Source organism: Somniosus microcephalus, chromosome 5, assembly GCF_052327205.1.
Source record: "Somniosus microcephalus isolate GS21.2 chromosome 5, FLI_Smic_1.0, whole genome shotgun sequence".
Classification (NCBI taxonomy): domain Eukaryota; kingdom Metazoa; phylum Chordata; class Chondrichthyes; order Squaliformes; family Somniosidae; genus Somniosus; species Somniosus microcephalus.
Window position 1 is genome coordinate 137,190,628 of NC_140991.1, and position 20,578 is coordinate 137,211,205.

Sequence of the window (20,578 nt, forward strand, 5' to 3'; positions counted from 1 at the left end):
CTGTGTCCTCCCGCCCGTCCGGGTATGCAATGTAAGCATACTGGGGGTTGGCGTGGAGGAGGTCGACCCTCTCGACCAGGGGGTCCATTTTATGGGTCCTCGCGTGTCTTCTCAGTCGGACCGGCCCTGGGGACGTCAGCCATGGCGGTAGCGATGTCCCCGATGTGGACTTCCTTGGGAAGACAAACATTTTCTCATGAGGGGTGGCGTTAGTGGCAGTGCAGAGCAGTGACCGAATAGAGTGGAGCGCATCGGGGAGCACATCCTGCCAGCGGGAGGTCGGAAGGCCCCTAGACTTTAAGGCTAGCAGGGCGGCCTTCCAAACTGTCGCATTCTCTCTTTCCACCTGTCCGTTCCCCCGGGGGTTGTAACTGGTGGTCCTGCTTGTGGCAATACCCCTAGTTAGCAGGTACTGACGGAGTTCGTCGCTCATAAACGATGAGCCCCGGTCGCTATGGATATAGCTGGGGAAACCGAACAGGGTGAAGAGGTCGTTCAGACATTTAATGACCGTGGCACTGGTCATGTCCGGGCAGGGGATGGCGAACGGGAAACGGGAGTACTCATCAATAATGTTGAGGAAGTACACATTGCAGTCGGAGGAGGGGAGAGGCCCTTTAAAATCAACGCTCAGGCGCTCGAAGGGGCAAGTGGCTTTTATCAGGTGAGCCCTGTCTGGTCTATAAAAGTGCGGTTTGCACTCAGCGCAGACTTGGCAGTTCCTGGTCATGGTCCTGACCTCCTCAATGGAGTAAGGCAGGTTGCGGGCCTTGATGAAGTGGAAGAACCTGGTGACCCCCGGGTGGCAGAGGTCATTGTGGAGGGCCCGCAGTCTATCGATCTGCGCGCTGGCGCAGGTGCCACGCGATAGAGCATCCGGGAGTTCATTGAGCTTCCCGGGCCGGTACAAGATCTCATAATTGTAGGTGGAAAGTTCGATTCTCCACCTCAAGATCTTGTCGTTTTTGATTTTGCCCCTCTGCTTGTTGTTAAACATAAAAGCAACTGAACGCTGGTCAGTGAGCAGGGTAAATCGTTTTCCGGCCAGGTAGTGCCTCCAATGGCGCACAGCCTCCACAATAGCCTGGGCCTCCTTCTCAACAGCGGAGTGTCTGGTCTCCGGGCCCTGGAGTGTTCGTGAAAAGAAGGCCACGGGTCTCCCCGCCTGATTAAGGGTAGCGGCCAGGGCAAAGTCGGATGCGTCGCTTTCCACCTGGAAGGGGATGGATTCGTCCACTGCGTGCATGGTGGCTTTGGCAATGTCTTCCTTGATACGGTGGAAGGCTAAGCGGGCCTCTGCCGTCAAGGGAAAAGAGGTGGACTTGATCAGCGGACGGGCCTTGTCCGCATAGTAGGGGAGCCACTGGGCATAATAGGAGAAAAACCCTAGGCAGCTCTTCAGGGCCGTGGGGCAGTGGGAGTTCCATAAGGGGACGCATCCGGTCGGGGTCGGGACCGATGACTCCGTGTTCCACAACACAGCCAAGGATGGCGAGGCGGGTTGTGCGGAATATGCACTTCTCCTTGTTATACGTCAGGTTCAGGAGTTGGGCGGTGCAGAGGAATTTTTCGAGGTTTGCGTCATGGTCCTGCAAGTCATGGCCGCAGATGGTCACATTGTCCAGATATGGGAAAGTGGCCTGCAATGCATTTTGATCGACCATCCGGTCCATCGCCCTTTGGAAGACGGAGACCCTGTTGGTGACGCCAAAGGGAACCCTAAGGAAGTGATAGAGGCGGCCGTTTGCCTCAAAGGCAGTATACTGGTGGTCCTCAGGGCGGATAGGGAGCTGGTGGTACGCTGATTTCAGGTCAATGGTCGAGAAGACACGGTACTGCGCGATCTGGTTGACCATATCAGCTATGCGGGGGAGTGGGTAAGCGTCCAGCAGGGTGTAGCGATTTATTGTCTGGCTGTAGTCGATAACCAGGCGCTGCTTCTCGCCGGTCTTAACGACCACAACCTGGGCTCGCCAGGGGCTGGTGCTGCCCTCAATAATCCCCTCCTTCAGGAGCCGCTCCACTTCGGTTTTAATGAAAACCCTGTCCCCGGCACTGTATCGCCTGCTCTTTGTGGCGATGGGCTTACAGTCGGGGGTGCGGTTAGCAAACAGTGCGGGGGGGGGTGACTCGGAGTGTGGAGAGGTTGCACCTGGTGCGCGGCGGGCAGTTTGGAAGCTGCTGGCTGCGGACTGTGAGTGGGGGGAGGGGTCCACCGTATGCCATCGTAACACTTTTAAGGTGGCACTGAAAATCTAACCCCAGTAGAATGGCAGCGCGGAGGTGGGGCAAGACCAGAAGTTTAAAATTATCGTACACAGTCCCGTCTACTAAGAGTGTCACCACGCAGTAGCCGCCAATGTCCGCCGACTGGGACTCGGAGGCCATAGAAATCCGCTGGTGCGCAGGCAGGACTGGGAGAGAGCAACGCCGCACCATGTCGGGGTGGATGAAGCTCTCCGTGCTCCCAGAGTCAAAAAGGCAGGTTGTTTCGTGACCATTTACCTTAATGTCCATTGTGGGCCGGGCCAGTTGGTGCGGTCTCGCTTGGTCCAGCGTAACGGAGCCAGCGTAGGGGTCGGTGTGTCGCTGCGGGTATCAGATGAGGCAGTGTTGGGGGCCTGCTGCGTCCCGGCAGGCATCCAAGATGGCGGCGTCCATGATCCCCATGTGGCTGGAGGCGTCCAAAATGGCTGCTGTTCCGGTGGTTCGCACATGGCTGGGGAGGCCCAAGATGGCGGCCCACACGCGGCGCTGCTGGGGTTCGGGGTGGCTTTGGCCCTGCAGACGCTGGCGTAGTGTCCCTTCTTCCCGCAGCCCGAGCAGATCGCATTTTTCGCTGGGCAGCGCGCTCTGGGGTGTTTGGCCTGGCCACAGAAGTAGCATTTCTGGCCTTGGGACACTGCTGCGGTAGTTGGGCTGTTGCTGGGATGTGGCTGGGGTGGCACGGCGCTATGACACGGTCCTACTGTGCCCCAGGCTGTCATTCCCCGCTGCGTCCACGGTGCAGAGGAGTAGGCATCCATGCCCCGGTAGGCTGCGTCCAATGATGGTGCGAGTTCAGAGGCCTTGTTGAGGTCGAGGTCACTCTGCTCCAACAGCCGCTGTCGGGTGTAATTGGACCTGTGGCCCGCTACAAAAGCATCCCGGATAAGTTCCTCTGTGTACACGGCGGCCTTTACATCCTTACAACCACAGGCCCGGCCAAGCACAGACAGTGCCTGAAGGTATTCCTCGGTCGATTCCCCAGGTTGTTGTTTACGACTCCCCAGGAGGTGCCTGGCGTACACCTCGTTCACTGGGCGCGTGTACTGGTCCTTGAGGAGCTTGAGAGCAGCCGTGTACGAGGTCGCGTCCTGGATGACCAAGTACGCACGGTGGTTCACTTTGGAGGTCAGGACATCCAGTTTGTCCTCATCCGATTTGACCGTTGCAGCGGAGGCGATCAGGAATCTTTCAAAGCACTTAAGCCAGTGAGCAAACTTGGTGGATGCGTCCGCCTCCTGATGGTCTAAGTCCAGGCATGCTGGTGTGAGGATCTTCTCCATTATAAAAAAATCTTGTTAATAAAATTGATGCGCTATCAATTACTCAAAAGACTGAGGTTAAGTGAGTAACTAACAGGCTTTTATTAACAAGAGAATGAAGGTGTGCCTCGAGTGGTCGACCAGTCCAGAATACAGAGGGACTGTGGAGCAGTCATCTTTATACCTGGACTCGTGGGAGGAGTCAGCCGAGGCATGTACAGACATGTACACAGTGGAATACAAACACCCACACAGGCAGGTATAACAGTGCTTTACCACAGAAGGTCAGCAGCCTTCCACCTGCTATGCTGCAGCCATTGGGGTAGCACTGCATAGGAACACTAGGATAAGCAAAGGCACATGGAAGACAGGCACTAAAATAATGCACAAGGGTGATTAGTTGACTTTTGTACGCAATATGGCATGATTTGATTTATAAATTTAATTTGAAATGTTTATTTTGTGTTGGCTTTTATTTTTGCATTGTGACCAAGCGGAAGGTAAGATATGGGACTGTTGTTGAATCGGGAATTAGGGTTGCGGTTACTGATATCTCACTTGGATGAATTCTTCACAGACAGCCCAGGCATAGAAACATAGAAGATAGGAGCAAGAGTAGGCCATTCGGCCCCTCGAGCCTGCTCCGCCATTCAATGCGATCATGGCTGATCATCCAATTTCAGTACCCGGTCCCTGCTTTCTCCCCATACCCCTGGATCCCTTTAGCCTTAAGAAATATATCCAACTCCTTCTTGAATATATTTAATGAATTGGCTTCTACTGCCTTCTGTGGTAGAGAATTTCACAGGTTCACCACTCTCTGGGTGAAGAAATTCCTCCTCATTTCTGTCCTAAATGACCTACCCCTTATCCTTAGATTGAGGGAAGAGTCAGAGATGGACCATGTGAAGGTGAGGGAAGGGTGGAAATTGGAGGCAAAGTGAATGAAATTGTCTAGTTCAGGGCGAGATTTACTTTGCCTCCAATTTCCACCCTTCCCTCACCTTCACATGGTCCATCTCTGACTCTTCCCTTCCCTTCCTCGACTTCTCCGTCTCCATCTCTGGGGATAGGTTATTGACCAATATTCACGACAAGCCCACTGACTCCCACAGCTACCTGGACAACACTTCCTCCCACCCCGCCTCCTGTAAGGACTCTTATTCCATTCTCCCAGTTTCTCCGCCTCCGCCGCATCTGCTCCGACGATGCCTCCTTCCATACCAGTGCTTCCGACATGTCTTCCTTTTTCCTCAACTGAGGATTCCCCTCTACCGTGGTTGACACGGCCCTCGACCGTGTCCGTTCTATCTCCCGCACTTCTGCCCTCACCCCTGCCCCTCCCTCCCGGAACCACGATAGGGTTCCCCTTGTCCTCACCTTTCACCCCAGCAGCCTCCACATTCAACGGATCATCCTCTGCCATTTCCGCTACCTCCAAAGTGATCCCACCACCAAACGCATCTTCCCCTCCCCTCCCCTTTCAGCATTCCATAGGGACCGCTCCCTCCGAGACACCCTAGTCCACTCCTCTATCACCCCCAGCACCCCCTTCCCCTTTGCCTGGCACCTTCCCATGCAAGCGCAGGAGATGTAACACCTGCCCCTATACCTCCCCCCCTTCCCACTGTCCAGGGCCCCAAGCACCCCTTCCAGGTGAAACAGTGATTTACTTGTACTTCTTGCAATCTAGTATACTGTATTCGCTGCTCACAATGCAGTCTCCTCTACATTGGGGAGACCAAACGCAGATTGGGTGACCGCTTTGCGGAACACCTCCGTTCAGTCCGTAAGGGTGACCCCGAGCTTCCGGTCGCCTGTCATTTTAATTCACCGCTCCATTCCCACTCGGACCTCACTGTCCTAAACATAGAAACATAGAAGATAGGAGCAGGAGTAGGCCATTCGGCCCCTCGAGCCTGCTCCGCCATTCAATGCGATCATGGCTGATCATCCAAATTCAGTACCCGGTCCCTGCCTTCTCCCCATACCCCTTGATCCCTTTAGCCTTAAGAAATATATCCAACTCCTTCTTGAATATATTTAATGTATTGTTCTCTACTGCCTTCTGTGGTAGAGAATTCCACAGGTTCACCACTCTCTGGGTGAAGAAATGACTCCTTATTTCTGTCCTAAATGGCCTACCCCTTATCCTTAGACTGTGACCCCTGGTTCTGGACTCCCCGACCATCGGGAACATCCTTCCTGCATCTAGTCTGTCCAGTCCTGTCAGAATCTTATAAGTTTCAATGAGATCCCCTCTCATTCTTCTAAACTCCAGCGAGTACAAGCCCAATCGACCCAATCTCTCCTCATACATCATTCCTGCCATCCCAGGTATCAGCCTGGTGAATCTTCGCTGAACTCCTTCCATGGCAAGAACATCCTTCCTCAGATAAGGCGACCAAAACTGCACACACTACTCAAGATGTGGTCTCACCAAGGCCCTGTACAACTGCAGCAAGACATCCTTGTTCCTGTACTCAAACCCTCTCGCTACGAAGGCCAACATACCATTTGCCTTCTTAACCACCTGCTGCACCTGCATACTTCCCTTCAGCGACTGGTGCACAAGGACACCCAGGTCTCGTTGCACTTCCCCTTCTCCCAATCTATTGCCATTCAGATAATAATCTGCCTTCCTGTTTTTGCCACCAAAGTGGATAACCTCGCATTTATCCACGTTATATTGCATCTGCCATACTTTTGCCCCATCACCCAACCTGTCCAAATCATCCTGGAGTTTCTCGGCATCCTCCTCACAGCACACACGCCCACCCAGCTTTGTGTCATCTGCAAATTTGGAGATATTACATCTAGTTCCCTCGTCAAAATCATTAATATATATTGTGAATAGCTGGGGCCCAAGGACCGATCCCTGCGGTACCCCACTAGTCACTGCTTGCCACTCGGAAAATGACCCGTTTATTCCAACTCTTTGCTTTCTGTCTGCCAACCAGTTCTCTATCCAAGTCAATACCTTGCCCCCAATCCCATGTGCCATAACTTTACACGCTAATCTCTTATGCGGGACCTTAGCAAAAGCCTCCTGAAAGTCCAAATACACCACATCCACTGGTTCTCCCTTATCTATTTTACCAGTTACATCCTCAAAAATTTCCAGTAGATTAGTCGAGCACGATTTACCTTTTGTAAATCCATGTTGACTTTGTCCGATCCTGTCACTGTTTTCCAAGTGCTCTGCTATTACATCTTTTATAATGGACTCTAGCATTTTCCCCACTACCGATGTCAGGCTTACCGGTCTGTAATTCCCTGTTTTCTCTCTACCACCTTTTTTAAATAGTGGAGTTACATTAGCTACCCTCCAATCCATGGGAACTGTTCCAGAGTCTGTAGAATTTTGGAAGATGACCAGCAATGCATCTACTATTTCTGGGGCCACTTCCTTAAGTACCCTAGGATGTAGATTATCAGGCCCTGGGGATTTATCGGCCTTCAATCCCATCAATTTCCCTAACACCATTTCCCTACAAATACTGATTTCATTCAGTTCCTCCCTCTCATTAGACCCTATGTTCCCCGACATCTCTGGGGGTTTATTTGTGCCCTCCTTTGTGAAGACAGAACCAAAATCACCCAGGTTCCTTACTCAGCAGAAAGCGGCCAGGATCCCAACGTCCGTGGTTTTAACCTGCTCTCCTGAGCAAGAAAGAAAATAAAGGCTTGCATTTATATAACGCCTTTCATGACCTCAGGACTTCCCAAAGTGCTTTTCAGCCAATGATGTACTTTTTTTTGAAGCGTTGTCACTGTTGTAATGTAGGAAACTCGGCTGCCAATTTACACACAGCAAGCTCCAACAAACAGCAATGTGATAATGACCAGATAATCTGTTTTAGTGATGTTGATTGAGGGATAAATATTGTCAAGGACACCAGGGATAACTCCCCTGCTCTTCTTTGAAATAGTGCCATGGGATCTTTGACATCCACCTGAGAGAGCAGACGGGCCTCGGTTTATCCGTCTCATCAGAAAGACGGCACCTCCGATAGTGCAGCACTCCCTCAGTACTGCACTGGAGTGTCAGGCCAAATTTCTGTACTTAAGTGTCTGGAGTGGGACTTGAACCTACAACCTGCTGCTTGAAAGGCAATATTGCTACCAACTGAGCCATGGCTGGCACTAAGCAGCAAGGACAACTGGCCAATGCCGACAGATCCTTCTTTAAAGAACAGAGGCAGGTGAGCGAGACCATGTGGAGAATTTTAACCCTACCCACCCGGTGGAAATCAATGTAGCACCAAATTAATGTCCAGTAGCAGGAGTTTAAGTTATATCCTGTGTGATGAATATTCCTCATGTGAAGGGTGTGGATTCAAAACTATGAAATAAAGATTCTGAAGCATTATTGCTGCCAATGGAACAACATAAGAATTTTTAGGAATAGGAGGTTGTCATTAGGCCCAACAATGCATTCATTTTTCACAGATCTACCCCATCTAGCCACTTTCTCTGCAAATCCCTCAATTGGTTCTCAAAAATGCATCTTATTTCTTAACTCGTAGCTTTCTGCTGTGCCTGACACACAATTCTATTATCCTTTGGATCAAAAAGTTGTGTGTGATTTCCCTTCCAACTACTAAATCCAACAATTTTTAAGCTCTGTCCCCTGATATTTAACTTCCTTCACTATAGTGAACAATTTGTCTGGATCAATTTTGTCAATTCCCTTCATAATCTTGAAAACTTTAATTAGATTACTTCAAGTCAATTTTCTAAAGATAAGCCTAACTTCCTTCATCTATCCTTATAACTTAGATACCTGGGGCTGGATTTTGTCAATGGGAAGCTTTTGGAGGCGTCTGACGTGCCATCTGTCAAGATTTCTTGAAAGAAGAAATGTCAGTGTTTGACAGCTCTGTGAAGCTGTCAAACACTGACATTCTGTGTAGTTTGATGAGTCCTTGTGTTCAGGACTCATCGAACCTTTCAACTTTGCAGAAATCACCTGGCTGTTGGTTCAGAGGATCCAACAGCCAGTTTGTGAAATCTACAATGAAGATGTCGGGACTCCGGATCCACAGCAGCTGAAGGCTGTAGGCAGAAACAAAGGTAAGTGAACATTTTATAACACTTAACACTCACCTTACATACTTACCACTCCACACTTGCCCCCATCAGTCACCTCTACATTGCACTTTCAGACCCCTCCGACCCCCGCAAACCTCCTCCTCGTCTCCTACACCCTGGCGGGGTTCCCCGAGGTCGGGAAGCCTGCACTTCGGAGCTAAAAAAGGGATAACCCTTTTTTCTGCCTGTTAACTACCTGTTAACAGGCAGTTAATAGGATTTAATCCCTTTCCCGCTTCGGGGAGACGGGACCCGAGGCAGGACGGCTTCCCACCTCCTGGCAAAAGGGCATGGGGGTGGGTTTGCCACCCGCCCCCAAATCCTGCAACTTTACTGGCAGTCCTGCCTCCATACCCGCCTCCTCGGGGCTGACAAAATCCAGCCCCTGATATCTGAGATTACCTTTGATGTTTACTTTTCTATTGTTTCAAGGATGATCTTTTTTGCTTGATCTTGAGGCCTCAATCTAGCAAGCTGCATTGGGACGCCCCACAGCTCACCTGCCATTTTAAATGAGGCAGAACCCTTAAAATTGTCGGGGCCTCTTCGGCACCATAATGGGCAGCCGGCTAGTCGGCTCTGCTGGTCGGTCACCCAAAAGTCAAAATTGAGCCCACTCTGCCTTATGTTTTTCTCGCTCATCTTAAAACAACTTCTAAAGTTTTTAGAGAATTCATCAAATCAACAAACGCTGCAACAAGTCTGTCATGTTTCTCTCTCTCTCTCACACAGTTTCTTTGTTTTAAAGAGAACTCAAAATAAATTTTACTTGAATTTAAACAATTTTACAAATAATTTTAAAAGACAACCAAACAGGTTTTGTTCAGAGACTGAGAAAGATTCTGTCATTTGGCTAGCTTAAATACTACTGATGCACCCTGGCAAATGATACATATTGCACATGGTCAGACTGCAGGAGCTGCCCTGTGCTTATAAAGTCCAAGCCCAAGCTCTTAGGACAGGCTAAAGACTTGAAGCAAATTTTTTTATGAATATGTTAGAAAGTAATTTGTTGCCGATTGTAATCATGTCACTGGGAAATATGTAATTTGGGGGATTTTTTATTTAAAAGCCTTATTTTGGACATTGTGCTTCTGAATAATTACTTTTTCCCCAGCTGTGGAGCAATAATTGAAGTGCCTTTTTTTTTAGCTCCCGAGCCATGCCTTTAATTGCTCTTTAACAATCCATAGTCTTATAACTAGAAACTCCAAATCTGCTCCTCAGGCTGGTGCATTGGATGTTAGATGACTAAAATTCTATTTATACCTTCAACTCCAAAGGACTTTCTTATTCCAAGCTATCATACTTCTCCCCCGTTGTGTTGGAAAACCCTTTTTATTTCTGTCCGTCTGGCGTCAAGAAGAGACACACAGATACTAAATTGGCAGACTGGCTTGTGGAATGACAATGCTATACAGATAGTTAGGCAGTAAAAGTCTGTTAAGACAGGAGACTGCAAGGTTCTGTCCCAGGCTGTTGAACAGATGCAGAGGACTTGGTCTGATTAAGCCAAGCAAGACGACCTACTGAAGTGGTGTGATCATTATTTTTATGTATTACATGGAGGTAAGTTGCATTGATTGAACTAAGTGAATAATATTATAAATATTGTTCTGTATATTTAACTTGTGCAATAAAGCAGCTTAACAATTTGAACCAAACCTAACCGCAGCTAGTATGATAGCAAAATACTGCAGTTGCTGGAAATCCGAAATAACAACAGAAAATGCTGGAAAAACGCAGCAGGCCAGGCAAGACAAAGGGTTTTGACCCGAAACGTTGACTCTATTTTCTCTCCATGGATGTTGCCTGGCCTGCTGAGTTTTTCCAGCATTTTCTGTTGCTATTTCTAACCTCAGCTAGTGTTAACTTGGTCTACCTTCAGAGAGATTGAAGAAATAAATGTGCAAATGACATGTATATGGACACCTGATGCCAGAACTGTCCCTGGCTGTAACATAGAAACATAGAAACTAGGAGCAGGAGTAGGCCATTCGGCCCTTCGAGCCTGCTCCGCCATTCAACGAGATCATGGCTGATCATCCAAACCCTAGCACCCGGTCCCTACACCGACAGCCATCCCACCCAAGCCCTATCCCCGTAACCCCACATATTTAATCCCCCCTAACACTAAGGGCCAATTTTTTATCATGGCCAATCAACCTAACCCGCACATCTTTGGACTGTGGGAGGAAACCGGAGCACCCGGAGGAAACCCACGCAAACACGGGGAGAATGTGCAAACTCCACACAGACAGTCACCCGAGGCCGGATTTGAACCCAGGTCCCTGGTGCTGTGAGGCAACAGTGCTAACCACTATGCCACCGTGCTGCCCGTGTAGACACTATGGGCTGGATTTTGTCATTGGGGATGGGTCAGATGGTCGGCGGCTCCCGCCCCGCCTCCGAAGTGAGGCGGGACAATTGAGCGATTTTACCCTAATTGGGCACTTGATTTCCAGCGTGTGGGAACCCCTGGCCCAATGAGTCTTTTGGTCCTGAAACTCGCCTCTGATGATGTCATCTATGCAGCTGCATTTAAGGCCTGCAAGCAGCCTTGGTTCATTTTCTGCCGTACAACTTTGTGCTGAGACTTCTGAGGGATTAGTGGTGCAAACATGGCAAGCTCAAGACCCAAGTGCGCACCCCGCTTTGATGAGGACTCCCTCCAAGTTCTGGTGGAGGGAGCAAGAGCTCATAAGGAAGTGTTGTTTCCTTCTTCTGGGAGGAAAAAACCTCCCCAGCAGACCAAAGCTGTGTGGCTGCAAGTGGCACAGGAGCTGAGTGCCATCTCCATGTGCAGCAGAATCTGGCTGCAATTCAGAGAGGTTTAATGACCTTGTCCGCACAGGAAAAGTTAGTAGGACATCACCATGACCCTCAATCTGCTCCCCATCGCCTCTCATCACCAGCTCTCTTCATTGTGAACCTCCTCCTCCACATCCCACTTCACCCTTACATCACTGCACTCTTAACCATTCCCTCTCTCTGTATGTTCACATTCACTTAACTATTCGACTATGCAGCCCTCACACTCCCCATCACTGTTATGCCAACAACTTATAACACACAGGGAGGGCCCTTGGTCTTGGGACCTCACTCCATCTTTGTGTCCTTCTAAGTATCTATGCTATGGATTCTCTACACTCACTCCTTCATTCTCACTCAAACTTCACTTGTGTCCCTCATTGCAGGAAAAGAGAGCCCACAATAACAGGGAAAGGGCAAAGACAGGAGGAGGGCCACCCTCAATAGCCCAGCTCACCAGTGCAGAGGAGATGGCCCTGGAGATTGTGGGAGTTGAGGAGGATGCGCAACTGAGGGACAGACAGACGGGCGCATCAGAGCAAGCTAGTGACAGAATAGTTTTTCATCTCTCATTGACATTGCATGAGTGATTGATCTTGATTCTAATGCTCTAACAGATTGACTTATGAGCATCTGCACAATTCTTTCCTTTACTCCCCACAGAACCATCGACAGCACCCCTCCCCACTGTCCAGGAGGAACAGTCTGAGCCACCAGACTCCTCAGAGGAAGCTACAACCTCTGAGGGCGTAGCGTCAGCAGAATTAAGTGCACCCAGCACCAGCGCAAACACTCACACCTTGGTGGGACCTTTGGGAGATAGAGTAGTGTTGTCACCTGATGTATCACAGCTCACAAGTGAGCATCAGCAGTGTTGTGTATTTTGAATGTGTATTCGAATTGTCCCACATGGGATACCATAGTGGTGATTTGCAATGCAATATGGGAAATGTAGTGCATTGAGTGAAGAAGCACATCTATATATATATATAAAGCGGCTCTTCTGTCTGTCCCGATGTCTGTCTGTCCGTGTTCTATACGTTTGAAAGTTATAGAGCATACTGACGCGCGCGTCACCTCAAAAGAAAGCTTGCCATTCCGGACCGGTCATAGGCGTATTTACGTTTCGGCCGGACAAAAATCGTGCCCGCGGTATCCAAAAAACGTTCAGCGTTCCGCTCATTAGCATCTCATTAGCGACCGTGTGACGTCGAGGTCGACCAATCGTACGGCGGGTTCCTGGCGCGTGCCATCCTACAGTTGAGTGTCGAGTGACTCGACGATTGACCAATCCTACGCTTCGGTGACCTGACCGGTCGACCAATACGGTGCGTGTGTGGGCGGGCCTTATCCTTCTGAACCGAGGTGAGTGGCCGCCATCTTGATTTTTCACGATTTTTTTCCCCACACTTTCAGTGTGTTAGGGAACTAAGGTAAATATTTGAATTATGTGTTAGGTAATTAATTAACAATTTATTTGAGTTTTATATTGTGTTTAGCAACCCCCCCCCCCTCCTCACACTCGCGCAGGGGGGACTCGGGGCTGCTCTCCAGGCCCGCTGCAGGCTCTCCCTCTTCCTCTTCTTCCCCCGTCTCTCTCTCTCTCCCCAGTCTGATTCTCTCTCTTCCTCCTCCTCTTCCTCCTCCTCTCCTCCCCCCCCAGTCACTCTCTTTCCCTTCCACCCACCAGTCTCCCTCCCTCCCTCCCTCCCCCACCTCCCTTTCCCCCCACCTCCCTTTCCATCTGTCTGTCTCTCTCCTTCCCCTGCTGTGTGTCTGTGCTTCCCCCTCTTTCTCTGTCCTTCCCACACAGACAGACACACACTCATTTGCATATAGAAGAATTAATTTTTCTTTTTTCATAACAGAATGCCACCAAGGAAACATCCAAGACTTGGCCGCAACACTTCTGATGCCACAGCCAGGTCAACTGAGACTTCTGAACAATCTGAGGGACGTCTTGCTGCTGACAGAGGAAGACATGCCACAGCCAGATCAGCTGAGACTTCCGAACAATCTGAGGGATGTCTTGCTGCTGACAGAGGAAGACATGCCACAGCCAGATCAGCTGAGACTTCCGAACAATCTGAGGGACGTCTTGCTGCTAACAGAGAAAGACATGCCACAGCCAGATCAGCTGAGACTTCCGAACAATCTGAGGGACGTCTTGCTGCTGACAGAGGAAGACATGCCACAGCCAGATCAGCTGAGACTTCCGAACAATCTGAGGGACGTCTTACTGCTGACAGAGGAAGACATGCCGAAGCCAGAACCTCCGAGACTCCTGACCAGACTCAGTCATGTCGCCAAGCCGACAGTTGACACAGGGGCATTGCCACATCTGACATTTTGAATCATTGGGTTGGAGCAGCCTTCTCCTATACACCCACCATCAATTATGAAGCTGACCACACAATCATCATTGGCAAGATGACCATCATTTGCCCTCACTGTGGCGCTCTCAAGTGGAAGGAGGAAACTGATTGGATATGCTGCAATGGAGGAAAGGTTAAACTTGCAACACTAACAGCTCCACCTGAACCCCTGCACTCACTTCTGTTTGGCCAAACTGCAGCTTCAACACATTTCCTCACTCACATCAGAAAGTATAACAACTGCTTTGCAATGACCTCTTTTGGTGCAAACAGAGTGTGTGAATCTGGATTTTGCCCAACTTTTAAAGTTCATGGACAGGTGTACCATACAATTGGCTCCCTACTTCCTCTACCAAACGAAAGACCTCAGTTTCTGCAGATCTACTTCTTGGGTGATGATGAAGAGCAAGCCAATCGCCGGAGGGAAGCTGCTGTTCTCCCCGCACAACAACACCACGTCAAAATGGATAATTTGCTTGTGTTACAGCGGATGCTTCATCAGCAAAACCCATACATTCAGAGTTTCAAAACAGCTATGGAACAAATTACAAATCAAGACCTCAAAATTGTCATCAAAGCTAACAAGACTCCTGCAGGTGAACATGAGCGACGCTTCAATGCTCCGACCACCAACGAAGTAGCCATTGTCATTGTGGGCCAAGAATTTGAACAACGGGACATTGTGTTGCATATGAGAGGTGGTCCACTTAACAGAATTTCTGAGCTTCACAGGTCATATGATCCTCTGCAATACCCGCTTTTGTTTTGCCATGGGGAAGATGGATACGATGTCTATAACAAGATCCCACATGTTGACCCCGAAACTGGTGTGCCACCTACAGCCCAAAGGCAAAAGATGGTTTCTGCCATGGAATTCTATTCATACAGGCTGATGGAACGACAAACTGCTTCAAACCACCTGCTTCAGTGTGGACGACTTCTACAGCAGTTCCTCACTGACATGTTTGTGAAAATAGAAGGAGAGCGGCTTAATTGGTTCCGGCATAACCAAAATCATTTGAGAGTCACAGACTATATACACTTACGAGATGCTGTGGCCAATGATGCCAACACTGAGGACATTGGTCAACTGGTCATCCTACCATCCGCCTTCGTTGGAGGTGCTAGGTACATGCATGAGCACACGCAAGATGCCATGACCTATGTCAGAAACTATGGCAGACCTGACCTCTTCATCACCATGACTTGCAATCCCCAATGGCAGGAGTTCCCACCCAAAGCTGGTACTGAAAGGTATGACCTCATAGCACGGGTCTTCAACCTCAAAGTTAAAAACCTGATGAAACTCGTGATTATGGGCAAACTTTTTGGTGCACACCATTGCTACATCTACAGCATTGAGTGGCAGAAGAGAGGACTTCCTCATGTTCATCTTTTACTCTGGCTTCAGGCAAAGATTCACCCCAATCAACTTGATTCTTTCATCTCTGCAGAGCTACCCGATAAGGACAAGGATCCAATCCTGTTTAATGTTATTGTAAAAAATATGATTCATGGTCCTTGTGGCCGACACAACCCTTCTTCTCCCTGCATGAAAAACAATGCATGTACAAAAGGCTACCCAAAGCCACTGCGCGAACAAACTCAGCATGGCGAGGATGGCTATCCTTCCTACAGGAGAAGGGGCAAAGAGAGTGGGGGTTTCAGCACTCACATTAAAATGCGAACTAGAAAATCTAGCGACTCAGCTCAACCTGGTCCGTCAACTGAGACAACACAGGAAAGACAGACATTTGAAGTTGACAACCGTTGGATTGTTCCTTACTGTCCACTCCTATCCAGGCTCTTCAAATGTCACATCAATGTGGAGTACTGCCACTCAGTTAAGTCTATCAAATATGTGTGCAAGTACATCCATAAGGGCAGTGACCAGGCTGTCTTTGATCTTGAAATGACTGGACAACAGAATCAAAATGATGAGATCACCACACATTTGATGGGCCGTTACATCTACAGCAATGAGGCAGCCTGGCGAACTTTTGGATTTGACATCCACAAGCGTTACCCCACTATCACTAAATTAGATGTTCACTTGGAAAATGGACAAAGGGTTTTATTCCAACCAGGACATGCCAGCCAACGTGCTGAGGAACCTCCAAAGACAAAACTTACAGCATTCTTTCAGTTGTGCCAAACAAATGACTTTGCCAAGACACTTTTGTATCATCAGGTGCCCAAGTACTACACCTGGCAGCCAAACAAGACATGGCGGGCTCACCGCCCTGGGACAGGTCAAAAGGAAGTTCCTGGTCATACAGGGGTGTACTCATCGGATGCACTTGGCAGAGTCTACACGGTCCATCCAAACAACACAGAGTGCTTTCACGTTCGTCTGCTCCTCCATGACGTTGCTGGCCCGACATCATTTAATGACCTCAAGACTGTCAATGGCCATCTGTGTGACTCTTTTCAAGAAGCTTGCCGCATGAGAGGCCTCATTGAGGGTGACACTCATTGGGATGCAGCGATGAGAGAAGCTGCTCTGTGTTACTCCGCCAATCGCCTACGGAAACTCTTTGCCCTTATAATTGCCTTCTGCACACCTTCCAATCCAAAGCAATTGTGGGCAGATCACAAAGACTGCCTCACAGAAGACATCTTATGCCAACTCACCAGAGCCAACCCCACAATGGCACTCAACTACACTGCTGCGATGTACAATCAGGCATTGATCCTTTTGGAGGACCAGACTTTGAAATTGGTTGGCAAGTCTCTGACTCAGTTGAACCTTACATCTCCCAATAGGAATGATTCTCCAGGTCTCAGCAGAGAGGTCCTCAGAGAAACCACCTACAATGTTGAGGAACTGAGTTCCTTTGTCACAGTCACTGAGCCTAAATTGCTTCCAGAGCAGAAACAGACTTACAGGTTGGTTCTTGATATGGTGCAAAACAACACTCCTGGCATTATCTTCCTCGATGCCCCTGGTGGAACAGGAAAGACATTCCTGATCAATCTTTTGCTGGCCACGGTTCGCTCTAAGGGATTCATTGCACTGGCTGTTGCCTCATCAGGAATCGCTGCAACTCTTCTGCAAGGAGGTCGCACTGCCCACTCAACCTTTGCTCTGCCTCTGGATCTGACAACACAAGAAGAACCAGTGTGTCGCATTAGCAAAGGAACTGGTGCTGCTGAGATGCTTCAAAAGTCTCGATTGATTGTGTGGGATGAGTGTACAATGGCCCACAAGAGGTCCCTTGAAGCAGTCAACAGAACTCTTAAAGATCTGAGAGGCAACGATATCCTGATGGGTGGCATCCCCCTGTTGCTGGCAGGTGATTTCCACCAAATCCTGCCAGTTGTCCCAAGAGGAACACCAGCGGATGAAATCAATGCATGTCTCAAGGCATCCCATCTATGGCGAGATGTGCAAACAGTCCATTTGACCACAAACATGCATGTTCATATGCATGGTGACGAGATGTCAGAATCCTTTGCGCGACTTTTACTACAATTAGGAGAAGGAAAGTTGCCCGTTGACAGCAGTGGACAAATCACAATTCCTCCAGACTTTGCCTGTCAAGTAAAAACAGTTGATGAGTTGATCTCAAACGTGTATCCAAACCTCCTCAATCATTTGAAAGATCACAACTGGCTGTGTGAACGGTCAATACTTGCACCCAGGAATGATACTGTCGACAACATCAACACGCTGCTTCTTGAAAAACTCCCTGGCCAAGAGCAAATCTATAAAAGCGTTGATACTGTTTGTGACCGTGCTGATGGGGTAAACTACACCACTGACTTATTGAACTCATTGCAGCCTTCCGGAACGCCTGCTCACAAACTGGTACTAAAGGAAGGCGCCCCCATCATGCTCCAAAGAAACTTATCTGCACCCAAGTTGCGCAATGGAACCAGACTGGTAGTCAAAAAGCTCATGCCACATGTGATTGAGGCTACCATCATCTCAGGCTGTGCCAGAGGGGAGGATGTTCTCATTCCTCCAATTCCTATGGTACCAACTGACTTACCATTTCAACTCAGAAGGCAACAGTTGCCTGTGAGAATTTGTTTCGCAATGTCAATAAACAAGGCACAAGGTCAGACTTTGAAGGTTGCTGGCATCAACTTACTGACGCCCTGTTTTTCACATGGCCAGTTGTACGTGGCATGTTCAAGAGTTGGCACATCAAGAAATCTGTTCCTTTTAACACCCTCAGGAAAAACAGAAAATGTTGTCTATGATCTGGCTCTGCAATAATACACAGTACTTTCACCTTCATCTACTCCTCCATGAGGTTGCTAGCCGAACATCATTTCATGACCTCAAAACTCTGACTGGCCATCTCTGTACCTCCTTTATAAAAGCTTGCCCCAGGAGAGTAATCTTTGAGGATGACGTTCATTGACATGCAACAATGACAGAAGCATGCTTCGCTCTAAGTGATTAATTGCACTGGCTGTTGCCTCATCAGGAACCGCTGCAACTCTTCTCCAAGGAGGTCGCACTGCCCACTCAAGTAGAAAGCTGAATGCTTTCAGGTAAGATGCAGTGTTATTCTGTACAGCATGCTATATAGCAGATAATATACTTTAACACACACCAGCACGGTTAATCTCAACTTTAACTAAAGAGAAAGGTGAAAAATAACACCAATTATCAGTCACTGGTAATTTATTATTACATACTGCATGTGGTCTCTGGGTAGTCTTTTGGGACCTGAAATTATGCCTTAGCCCATTTAAAATAAATAGCCTAATTCCTCAAACTCACTAATTGTTTGTACACAAATATCCTACAAAGTAATTTCACTGCCTTAAAAATATTTTTCCCCTTTTTGTGTATGATTTTCTCCTTGCTTAATCAAACATTCAATGTTGCCTCATCAGGAATCGCTGCAACTCTTCTCCAAGGAGGTCGCACTGCCCACTCAAATAGAAAGCTGAATGCTTTCAGGTAAGATGCAGTGTTATCCTGTACAGCATGCTATATAGCAGATAATATACTTTAACACACACCAGCACAGTTAATCTCAACTTTAACTAAAGAGAAAGGTGTAAAATAACACCAATATATCCCACCAAGTAATTTCACTGCCTTAAAAGTATTTTTCTCCTTTTTGTGTATGATTTTCTCCTTGCTTAATCAAACATTCAATGTTGCCTCATCAGAAATCGCTGCAACTCTTCTCCAAGGAGGTTGCACTGCCCACTCAACCTTTGCTCTCCCTCTGGATCTGACAAGATTCATTGCACTGGTTGTTGCCTCATCAGGAACCGCTGCAAATCTTCTCCAAGGAGGTCGCACTGCCCACTCAAGTAGAAAGCTGAATGCTTTCAGGTAAGATGCAGTGTTATTCTGTACAGCATGCTATATAGCAGATAATATACCTTAGCACACGCCAGCACGGTTAATCTGAACTTTAACTAAAGAGAAAGGTGAAAAATAACACCAATTCTCAGTCACTGGTAATTTATTATTACATACTGCATGTGGTCTCTGGGTAGACTTTTGGGACCTGAAATTATGCCTTAGCCCATTTAAAATAAATAGCCTAATTCCTCAAACTCACTAATTGTTTGTACACAAATATCCTACAAAGTAATTTCACTACCTTAAAAATATTTTTCCCCTTTTTGCATATGATTTTCTCCTTGCTTAATCAAACATTCAATGTTGCCTCTTCAGAAATCGCTGCAACTCTTCTCCAAGGATGTCGCACTGCCCACTCAAATAGAAAGCTGAATGCTTTCAGGTAAGATGCAGTGTTATCCTGTACAGCATGCTATATAACAGATAATATACTTTAACACACACCAGCACGGTTAACTCAACTTTAACTAAAGAGAAAGGTGTAAAATAACACCAATATATCCCACCAAGTAATTTCACTGCCTTAAAAGTATTTTTCCCCTTTTTGTGTATGATTTTCTCCTTGCTTAATCAAACATTCAATGTTGCCTCATCAGGAATCGCTGCAACTCTGCTCCAAGGTGGTCGCACCGCCCACTCAACCTTTGCTCTCCCTCTGGATCTGACAAGATTCATTGCACTGGCTGTTGCCTCATCAGGAACCGCTGCAACTTTTCTCCAAGGAGGCCACACTGCCCACTCAACCTTTGCCCTCCCTCTGGATCTGACAAGACAACAACACCCAGTGTGTAACATTAGCAAAGGAACTGGTGCTGCTTAGCTGCTTCAAAAGTTTAAGCTCAATGTGTGGGATGAGTACAAAGGCCCACAATAGGGCACTTGAAGCACTCAACAGAACTCTTATTGATTATAAAATCACTCTGTACACTCTGTACAATACCAAACCTATTAGGTTTTCAAACTTTTACCAGAAGGAGTATTCACTTAGTCTTTGGTTGTAACTGCAGCATATTGTAAAATGTTCTATTGTTCTACATTATTGAAATAAATGTTCACTGTTGATTTCTAAACTGACCTGTAAATGTCTGCGATTGTTTCTTTTATTTCACTATTCAACTCATTCACTCAATCTTTGTGAATAATGTAATATCACTCCTGGTGCTTGGGAAGAATTCTTCAATCCCAACAGTTTTATAAACAGCTTTATAAACATGGCACAGGGTTCTTGAGTTCCCCCTCCCTCCCAAACCGCTTTCCCCCTCATCCCTTTCTCTCCTTCCCACCCCCCCTGCCTCCCCTGCTCTCTCTCTTCCCCCTAACTTGCGCTTTCTCTCTCTTCCCCCCAACTCGCTCTCTCTCTCTCTTCCAACAACAACATGCCCTCGAGAAAGCCTCGGCACCACCGGGCTCCCCCAGCTAGTTCTATATATATA

At 48.0% G+C, this 20,578-nt stretch overlaps 1 protein-coding gene across 2 annotated transcripts; it reads left to right on the plus strand.

Annotated features, from left to right (window-relative positions):
• The first annotated feature begins 13,542 nt into the window (after window positions 1-13,542).
• Window positions 13,543-20,192, plus strand: LOC147117351 (uncharacterized). 2 transcript variants are annotated; one of them, XM_085988279.1, is made up of 3 exons: window positions 13,543-18,313; window positions 18,944-19,112; window positions 19,742-20,173. In XM_085988279.1, exon 1 carries the CDS (start codon window positions 13,863-13,865, stop codon window positions 18,030-18,032), a length of 4,170 nt encoding a protein of 1,389 aa, XP_085844405.1. In that variant the 5' UTR covers window positions 13,543-13,862; the 3' UTR covers window positions 18,033-18,313; window positions 18,944-19,112; window positions 19,742-20,173. The 2 variants fall into 2 exon arrangements, 1 of the variants encoding a protein (XP_085844405.1); XR_015078430.1 differs by lacking the exon at window positions 13,543-18,313 and adding an exon at window positions 18,658-18,728 and having other exon boundaries at window positions 19,742-20,192.
• The last annotated feature ends 386 nt before the right edge of the window (window positions 20,193-20,578 follow it).

Bases quoted from the DNA above. Each gene is read 5' to 3' on its own strand.
- LOC147117351 (XM_085988279.1), top strand. From the start codon at position 13,863: ATGACCATCATTTGCCCTCACTGTGGCGCTCTCAAGTGGAAGGAGGAA.